This window comes from Vidua macroura, chromosome 18 (genome assembly GCF_024509145.1).
Source record: "Vidua macroura isolate BioBank_ID:100142 chromosome 18, ASM2450914v1, whole genome shotgun sequence".
In the NCBI taxonomy this organism is placed as follows: domain Eukaryota; kingdom Metazoa; phylum Chordata; class Aves; order Passeriformes; family Viduidae; genus Vidua; species Vidua macroura.
Window position 1 is genome coordinate 531397 of NC_071588.1, and position 9684 is coordinate 541080.

Here is a 9684-nt window from a genome sequence, read left to right on the forward strand (position 1 = left end):
TGAACTGAGCACTCTGCACGGGCATTTGAAGCCACCCACATCATTTAAAATCAAGTTTTAACAAGGACTAAAGGTAACAAATGCTGCAAGGGGGCTTCACTCCACTCCCAAAACTTGGCAAACGAAGACACTGCTTGACAGCAGGATGAGCATTCCTGTCTCCGAGCCTGGGAGATGCACTGAAGGTTAGGGCAGAGCTCCCAGGGTGGAGCAGTGTTCCAGCAGCTTTTCCCTGAGCTCTGCAGGAGCACACCAAGGACAGGCACTGCCAGGCAGGTGAGCTGTGACAGGACACCCCTGACAGCTGGGAGCCCACACAAACCCCCTCCCGTGCTGCTGCCTGCTCTTCTCCAGGTGAGAAGTGCTCCACGCTGGCTCTGGGCAGCTGTTTCAGCAGGAGAGCTTGAAGGCACAAAAGCCACCATCCCACACCTAGCACAGCAGCAGCCAAGCCAGCAGGATGAGCCACGACCTGCACGGGGGTTAGCAACACTACAGACAACACAAGTTAGAGCAGGATTACGCAGCAAGAAGAGTCAATGGAACATTAAGTTTGTCCCTCTTACAAACACCAAGTGTACATCCCTCATTTTCATCCAGGAGCTTCTGAGTAGCCAGAAACCCCAACCCCCAAGAATTTCCAAACTGAACTAAAAAATTATTCCTTTACAGAAATGTTGCACAATAATCATAATCCAATTTTTGCTACCAGGCAGCAGAAGTTGAATATTGAAGTAATTCATGTACACAAACATGCAAGTTAAAAGGAATAAATGAAATGCTCCACTTTATTAAGAAACCAAAAATACAAAACTGAAGAGTTCGAGACTTCATGTACTCAAACACTACTGAAAAAAAAACTCCTAAACTTAAGTTTTGCTTACTAGCAGTACTAATATTGACCAAGATTCATCTCTACAAGGTAGTGTTAAAAGTTGACATTTTCCACCATTTGTGCTGTAATAAGCCAGTTTCAAATTAAGAACTTGGTGCAGTTACAGTAAAGTCTAGATGTTTCAATCACTGTGGCTCCAGCTAACATAGCACTGGGAAGGCAAGAGCATTTTAGCTCAAACCATGGTTGTTTTCTGGTCAGTGAATTTGAAGATGCTTAGAATTGGTTGAACCAGCTATAGCTCTACTGCTGTTCCATGCAAAGACAGCTGAAGTCAGCTCACAGGCCTGGATGCCGTTTGCTTCTGGCTGCTAAAAACACAGAGCTGAGGGTACCTGTGGTACCAGCGAGGAGCTGGGACTGCACAGAACTGCAGGACGTGCAGGCAGAACTGCAGGCAGAACTGCAGCATGCGCGGGCAGAACTGCAGGCAGAACTGCAGCATGTGCAGGCAGAACTGCAGGCAGAACTGCAGCATGTGCAGGCAGAACTGCAGGCAGAACTGCAGCATGCGCGGGCAGAACTGCAGGCAGAACTGCAGCATGTGCAGGCAGAACTGCAGGCAGAACTGCAGCATGTGCAGGCAGAACTGCAGGCAGAACTGCAGCATGCGCGGGCAGAACTGCAGGCAGAACTGCGGCCCCTGCAGGCAGAACTGCAGGGCCTGTGCAGGCAGAACTGCGGGCAGAACTGCAGGCAGAACTGCGGGCAGAACTGCAGGGCGCGCAGGCAGAACTGCGGCCCCTGCAGGCAGAACTGCAGGCAGAACTGCAGGGCCTGTGCAGGCAGAACTGCGGGGCGCGCAGGCAGAACTGCGGCCCCTGCAGGCAGAACTGCAGGGCCTGTGCAGGCAGAACTGCAGGCAGAACTGCAGCATGTGCAGGCAGAACTGCAGGGCCTGTGCAGGCAGAACTGCAGGCAGAACTGCAGCATGTGCAGGCAGAACTGCAGGGCCTGTGCAGGCAGAACTGCAGGCTGCACCCTGCAGCACCAGCACTGCGCTCTGCTGGGAAGGCTCCTCCAGCCACAGCCGTGCTCAGTGCTGCAGCTCTGCCTGGCACTTCAGCTGGCCTCACCTGTCAGCTCTGCCAGCAAACACGGACAGGGAACTGTTAGCTCTGAATTAGCAAGAGGAGCTTAGTGTGAGAAGCAGGAAGGAAAACAGAACGAGAAATGCAGTAGTAGACAATCAAGTATTACCCTCAAATGAAGAACAGAAGACACTTTGAACAGTTTTCCTAACAATGCATGAAAGTTCACTTGCTTGGAGATACTTGAAATACAACTTTATTACCTAAACAAAAGAATGGGAATGACAGAAACAAGATTTTCCACTTAACACTCTGATGTGACTGCAGCAGTCTTATATTTGAAACTCAAAAGGGGAAGTAATTGCAGTCCAAAAAACAGCTAAATATGCAGGTCCAAAATATGAAGGTTTTTTTGTTTTGGTTTTTTGTTTTTTTCATTTTGTTTTGTTTGTTTTTTTTAAACTGCCACATTCACTCTCCGAAGCCCATTCATCTCTTTCAGCATCCCAAAGATTAAGCACATGTTCTGTTCAGCTAGATAATAAAGTGGCAAACACGCTGCATCACCGACATCACAGGACAGTTGCCTATAAAACTAGACTTCTGACGCTGGGCTCCAGCTTCATCCCTCACAGGTCATCATCTTCATCTGGCAGTGCAGTGGTCTGAGCAATCTGCAACAAAGGAAGTCACGCTTCAGAACTGTTCTTGAGCAGTTTGTGCCCTGCGTGTGGCACCAGGCAGCTGTTTGCCCCTGTGCCCCTGCCACTGACCTGTAAGTCTTGCTCGTACTGTGCTGCCAGTGCTGGGTCCATAACAACTTCAGGAGGTGCAAGCGCAGGCATGGCAACAAACTCCAGGTTGGGATCTCCAATTAGCTTCCTAGCAAGCCACAGGAAAGGCTTCTCAAAGTTGTAGTTACTCTTAGCTGAAATGTCATAATACTGAAAAAAGCAAATATTAGACATTATTTTAAAAACCCTCTAATATTTAGAGCATATAAAGATGAACACAATCAACTCTTTTACCTTCTTTTTTGACTGCATGGCTTTTGTTTTCATATTCATAAGCAGTTATGATTTAAGTGTCTAGAAACAAACAGTTTCAGGCAGAAACTATTGACTGAAAGATTATCAAATCTCATCAAGGACAAAGCTTTCAGGAGGCAATAGCACATGGATCTTTCCCCTGTGACGTGATGTACTCTAGTCCCAGTCCTGTCACGGGATGAGATTCCGAGCAGTCACAGCCAATGCACTCAAGTTCTTTAAGAACTTGGCACAGCTTCTGCTCCAGGCCAGTGATGATCATCCTTAACATCACCACCTCCCCCTCCCCTGAATTCTGGTTTGAAGGGCCAACAGACCTGAGGCTGCCTATCGTGACAGAGGCTGAGCACCCAGTTCAGCATCCAAAGCCCAGCTGCACTCAGGAGACAAAACCAGCTGGATTCCTCCTGACTTACCTGGAGATTCTTCTTCCTATGGAACACAATGGATTTTGCCTTGACTTTTCTGTCCTTAATATCCACTTTGTTGCCACACAACACTATGGGGATATTTTCACATACTCGTACCAGATCCCTATGCCAATTAGGTACATTCTTGTAAGTAACTCTTGATGTTACATCAAACATGATGATGGCACACTGAGCTGCAAGAGAACGAAAGGCAAGTTACACCAGGTGTAACCACTTGCTTCCAACACAGGATGGGGAAGAGGAACAGAGATATCCCAAGTTAGGGTTAAGTATCTGCATTAACTCTTCCCTCTCAGCATCACAGGTGTGACAGCTGCTGTTCTGTTAACAAGGTCAGTGCAGGATCAGTGCACCTGGCCCAGGGCTGTGTCACCTCACGCCTGTGCTGCCCATATCACAACAGCTGCTTTTGCTAGTTCAGCTCTATCACTGAGGAACATGCCATACAAGACTATGGAAGCCAGCCTGGATTTACCCAAGTGCCTGGCAGAACCAGTTAACACCTATTTAATTCATCTCAGACATGCTAATAAGGCATAAAGGTAGGCTGAGAGCCTGTGGTCCACATCTCAGGACGCCCTTGTCCAGAGGGGTTTCTCAGGGAACTCAAGAATACTTGACAGAAGTAAGATCCACTAAAGATATGCAGGTGAGTGAAGTAGCAGGGGACAGACGTTTGCCAAGCAGAAGGAACACTGCACGTTTTCAGAAAGACAAACAGACTCTGGCACGAAGGGCTCCAAGTTCCTCATGGCATTGAAAATGTTGAGTTTCTGTGTTCCAAGGCCTTGCCTGAGCACAGCAATACAGACAGAAATCTGCACTTGGTGAAGCACAGGTTTTCACCCCTTACCCACCAAGTGCTGCCAGTGGTATCTGCTCATTCCATTAATACCAAAGGCCACAGGAACACCCTGAAACACAACCTCACCATGTTCCCACGTTGTCTGGCAAAGGACATTATCCTCTCTACGAAAGAGTTTGAAGAGTTCTACACCAGCTCATCACTGCAGCCACACTGACAGCTTCCAGCGTGGCCAGCATGAGCAGAATGAAGGACTGAGCTCCAAGAGGTACAGAGCTGTCCCCCCCACAGATCTTACCTTGGATATAGTAGCCATCACGCAGGCCACCAAACTTCTCCTGGCCAGCTGTGTCCCATACATTAAACTTGATAGGGCCTCTGTTAGTATGGAACACCAGAGGATGAACTTCAACACCCAGTGTTGCTAGGGAAATAAAAAGCAGTGCATTTAGCAATTCACAGATTGTACTTCAACTTGTAAGATACTGGAGCTCAAATGTTTCTTCAGACATACCTACATACTTCTTTTCAAATTCACCAGTCAAGTGACGCTTTACAAATGTTGTTTTACCAGTGCCACCGTCACCAACCAGAACAAGCTGAGGACAGAAAAAGGAAAGGAGTCAGAGCAATGCATTTTGAGACATTTATCAGTCATTCCAGCACAGATACTATTCATTATTACAAAGAGCTTAGTGCTGTAAACAAAAGACAGAACTCCCCATGAATCAGCTCCCTGTGCTGGGAACCCATCATGCTGTAATTCTGGTCAGTCTTACCCAGTCCTTGTAGGTAAGAACCCTGTGAATATGGTTCTATTAAGCTACTACAAGAGACTGAATGAAGAATGTTTAGGGCTTTCAACCTGAATGCGACCAGATTTCAAGAGGAAATTATGAAAACGTCCACTGGAGAAATCCATTGTTACCTTACAATTAAAAAACCCACCAATATTTGCAGCATGAGCTGGAATACACTAGCCAAGAATTGAAAGAAACACAAGAAACAACCTTCAAGAAAGAGTCTTCAGAACTTCTGGCTCTTAAGATAACAAAAAACACCACCAACCCACCAGCCACTCAAAACACCAGAAAATTCCCTTCTGAAACACTTGAACAATTAGCACGTAAGAGAAAGCAGGCTACTCTAATTCACTCTGAGCACCTTCAGATCTTAAATTTAAAAATCATTCTGTAGGCAAAAATTCATTAAAATCTATCAGACTAAACTGCAGATAAAATAACGACACAGTTTAATAGACTCTTTTTGTGTAAATTGTATTCAACGCTTCAATAAACCGCCCCATTAAGGGAGCACCAGCACTTCGGAACCAAACCCACCATCCACGCAGGCACTCGAGAGTCGCTGGTGCTGCTTTTCTGGTGAAGAGGGGGGACAAAAAGGCCCAAGCCAAGCTGCGAAGCACGGCCTTACCTTAAACTGCACTTGGGGCTCTCCTTGGGCGGCCATGCTGTGTCTGCGGGGGAAATGGCAGCGTGAGAGCGCGCCGAGCGCGGGGAGCGGCCCGCCGGAAGGGGCCGCTTCCAGCTCCGGGCGCGCTCCGGCCCGGCCGGGGCAGGCGGCGCCTCCCGCCCGCGTGTGGCGGCCCCGCGCGCGGCAATGGCGGCGGCGCCTCCGCCCGCCCCGGGCCCCGCGCCCCGCGGGCCCCGCCGCGCCGAGGCCGAGCCGCGGCCTCCGAAGGGCGGCCGAGCCGCGGCCGGCCCCGGCTCCGCTCCCGATCCGCGGAGAGGCCCCCCGGCCCGCCCAGAACCGGCATCCCGCGGCTCAACGGGAGCGGCTGCCCGAGCGGGAGAGGCCGCGGCGAGCCCTGCGGAGCCCCCCGAGCCGGGTCCGCCCCGGCCGGGCCTCCCCGCGCCCCGGGCCGGGCGCGCTGCCCGCCATGAGCCACCATGACTGAGCAGCGCCGCCTCCCCCCGGCCCGGGCCGCGGGAGCCCCGCTCGCTGCCCCTCACACCGCGCCCGCCCTTTCACCGCGGACGGAGCCGCGCACGGCCCCGGCCCTCCCACCGCCCCGCTCGCGGGGGCGAAAAGCCGCCACGCGCCCGGGCTCCCGCAGCCGCAACGCTCCCTCAGGCGCAGCCTCCCGCCACCCAGCCCAGCCCAGCCGAGCCGCGAGCTAACGGCGACCGCCGCCCCCGCCGGTGCCGCTTTCCAGAGCGGCCTCGCGTGCCCCGACGGCGGCGGGGCGCGGGGAGCCGAGCCCGGGCCGGGGCGGGCCCGTACCTCTGCCGAGGCTCTCCCGCTCCTCGCTCCGTGCCGGGCGCAGGGAAAATGGCGGAAGCGCCGTTCAAATACCCGGACGGCGACGCCGCGCGGCCGCGGGCGGGGGCGGGGCCGCGCGTCACGTGGTGCGCGGCGCGCGGGAGGCGGCGGGAGGCGGGGCAAGGCCGCGGCCATGAGGGAGGGCACGGCACCGGGCACCGGGCACGGCACCGGGCACAGCGGGAACCGGGAATGGCACCGGGCACCGGGCACAGCGGGCATGGCAGCGGGCACCGGGCATAGCGGGCACAGCGGGCACCGGGCACAGCGGGCCTGTCACCGGGCCCTGGACATGGCACCGGGGGCAGTGGGCATGGCCCCAGACATGGCACCAGGTATGGCACCGGGCCTGGCACTAGGCACAGTGGGCACCGGGCATGGCCCTGGGCCTGACACCGGGCACAGCAGGCACCGGGCTTGGCACCGGGCACAGCGCGCACCAGGCACGGCCCCGGGCCCTGGGCACAGTGGGCAGCGGGCACGGCCCCGTGAGGCCAGCCGGCCAGAACGTGTGCCCAGCTCGGCCTCCCGAACCGCGGGGCAGCGCCGCATCCTGGTCAGCACCTCCGGGCTGGTGGCTGCGTCGCCCCGCTGGCCATCCTCTCCCGGTGCCCGAGCGGCGGGGCAGCCTTCCCGAGCGCCTAGCCTGAGTGCGGCCTGAGGCCTTTCCCGCGGGGCCTCGCTGCGGGCGCGGCAGGACGCGCGGCCCGCAGCTCCCGGTGCGCTGCTGCCAGGGGGCTGAGGGGAGCCGGAGGCGCCCCCGGAGCCCCCTCAGCTCCCTCCCAGGACGGCTTCCCGTCCTCCAAGGGCCGCTCCTCCCGGGACGCGCTTCCCACCCCTCTGGTGGCCTCGCTGGGCACGTCCAGCAGCCCGCCGGTGGCCCCGGTGCCGCGAGGGGCCAGCACCGAGCGCAGCGCTCCGGACAGGCCGCGCAGCCCGGCCCGGGGCAGCCCTGGTGGCAGGAGCAGCGCTCGGCCGTGCGGGCACTCCCGAGCTGTCCGGCTGTGCCTGACACAGCCGCTGTGCCCGCCGTGCCTCCCTGCTGCATCCATAAAATCCCCTGAGGCGCTGTCAGCTGCTGATGCTCTCTCTGCAGACAAAGTGGAAAAAAGGCACGTAGTTGGTTAGAAAAGCTGTTCGACTGCCTCCAGTGTGGTTCAATAAAGAGGCGTTTACCGCAGGAGGGTTTAACTGAACAGCTCTCGGGTACGATGGGCTTTCCTTCAACGTGCCTCACGGCCGTGATTTCCCATTCTTCATACAAACCGACCTGCATTCCCTAGAGTGCACTCATGAAAGCAAAACTTCTTTAGAATAGTTCTCCAAGATCTCAAAACTCTGTCCAAACATCAGTGGAAAAAGTTTGTTTGAAAGCTAACTTTTGAAGAACGTAAAAGTTTTGCATGTATCTATAAATACCAAGTTCATGGGTTTGCTCTGATTTTTAAGGCCTCTGGTATTTTGTTTTTAATCCAGCATACTTAAATTACTTTTTTTATCTTTGTTGCTGTCCCCATAATCTAGAATAAATAAATGTTTTTACATATATCTGAATGAATGGAATTGACAAGGAAAGTATTTCATGGCAGCTGACATACACAAATGTAGTTTATTTCTTGTTAATTTCCTCTGACATAGACAGAAAAATACACAAAGCTTTACAAGAGTAGCTGGCGTGTGCTGTAATTTTTGCTTATTTGATAGTGTAATGCCCATCCAAATCTTGCGTGAGCTTTCCTTGGGAAAATCACTGGCACGTTGAATTTGCCTTCCCTTTTTGAGATGAGTTGGGTTTGTGTGGTTTTTTGCATTTTTGCTGAGCGCCTCTAGGTGTCAGGATTATTTGTTCAGAATACGCAACTCATCTTTTATTTTTCTCAGCACAATGCTATCCTCGTAAAACCCTTGTGAATTCCACCTCTCCTTCTGACAAACAGGAATGCGTTTATAAACAGGAGGCCATAAAGCCACATCAGTGGAGTTTGGCAGTTTTAACAAATATAAACACGGGGGGGAAAGCAATCTGTGTATATAACACTCACTGTGCTTTAGTTATTTCTTAATATTGTAACAAATTTATTAGTGAACTACATTTTCCCTGCAAGCTATCTAGCACTTTAATTTGGAATAATTAAAAATTCCATTATCATAGCATTTGAGCTCCTGGCAAACATTTGTTTCATTGTTAAAAAGATAAATTACCATGTGGAATCTAGTTTTTAGCATCTGTTTTATCAGGATGTATAATTAAGTGCTCAGTTCAAAGGATGCACAAAACATCTGCTCCAGATAACCCCATTCAGCACAGGCAGCAAAACACTTCAGCAGTGTTAGATCACTGCCTAAAAGATTAGAGTCCATGAGATCTGTAGGTAATCAGCAGAATAATTACTTTCAAAGGCCTTTACATTTCCTGTATCTTGTGACCAAACTTAGCAAGTCTGACACAGGTAAACGTACAAAACAAAGGCAGCAGGTATAAAGCGTTTGGAGATGTATAGGAAGAGCGGTATAAAGGGCACTGCCTTCCACAGTCCGTGCATGCTCTGCCCTACGAACTCTCAGGCCTTTCACACAAGCCTGTACCACTAAAAAATAACCAGAACACACCTTTTTACAACTCCTCTCACGCAATCTCCCACAATCGAGTTATGACTCCTCGTGGGGATCCCTCGCGGGATGGGAATTCCCTGGTGCGCACCGCAGCTCTCCGGCACCGGGCATTTCTCTGCGAGCGCCCCTCGTACATTCCCAGAGCCCCGGAACCCCTGGGGATGGAAGGCGACCATCGCCCCACCCGCCCGGCCAAGGCAGGGCCACCTGCCGCAGGTGACCCAGGGCCGGCTCCAGCTCTGGATGTGTCCGGAACGGCGCCACGCGGGCCGCGCCACACCGCCCGCCCGCTGTGCCCGTTCCACCGTGCCCGTTCCACCGTGCCCATTCCGTGCCTGCTGTGCCCGTTCCGCGGGGCCGGACTGCCTGCCGTGCCCGCGGAACGCTCTCCGTGCCCGCTCCCCGCTCTCCGTCCCCGCTCTCCGTGCCCGCTCCCCGCTCTCCGTGTCCGCTCTCCGCGCCCGCTCCCCGCTCTCCGTGCCCGTTCCCCGCTCTCCGTGCCCGTTCCGCTGGGCCCGTTCCCCGCTCTCCGCTCTCCGTGCCCGTTCCCCGCTCTCCGTGTCCGCTCCCCGCTCTC

General features: G+C 53.5%; 2 protein-coding genes across 2 annotated transcripts; both read right to left on the reverse strand.

The window, feature by feature from the left end:
- Positions 1-2166: 2166 nt before the first annotated feature.
- Positions 2167-6536, reverse strand: RAN (RAN, member RAS oncogene family). The gene is made up of 7 exons (XM_053994104.1): positions 6456-6536; positions 5646-5688; positions 4726-4810; positions 4510-4635; positions 3392-3579; positions 2700-2870; positions 2167-2600 (listed from the first exon to the last, which is right to left on the reverse strand). The coding sequence occupies exons 2-7, from the start codon at positions 5679-5681 to the stop codon at positions 2556-2558; spliced, it is 651 nt and encodes a 216-aa protein (XP_053850079.1). The 5' UTR covers positions 5682-5688; positions 6456-6536; the 3' UTR covers positions 2167-2555.
- Positions 6537-6824: 288 nt separating this feature from the next.
- Positions 6825-9513, reverse strand: LOC128816458 (translation initiation factor IF-2-like). The gene is made up of 2 exons (XM_053994101.1): positions 8955-9513; positions 6825-8860 (listed from the first exon to the last, which is right to left on the reverse strand). The coding sequence occupies exon 2, from the start codon at positions 7768-7770 to the stop codon at positions 6850-6852; it is 921 nt and encodes a 306-aa protein (XP_053850076.1). The 5' UTR covers positions 7771-8860; positions 8955-9513; the 3' UTR covers positions 6825-6849.
- Between the last annotated feature and the right edge of the window lie 171 nt (positions 9514-9684).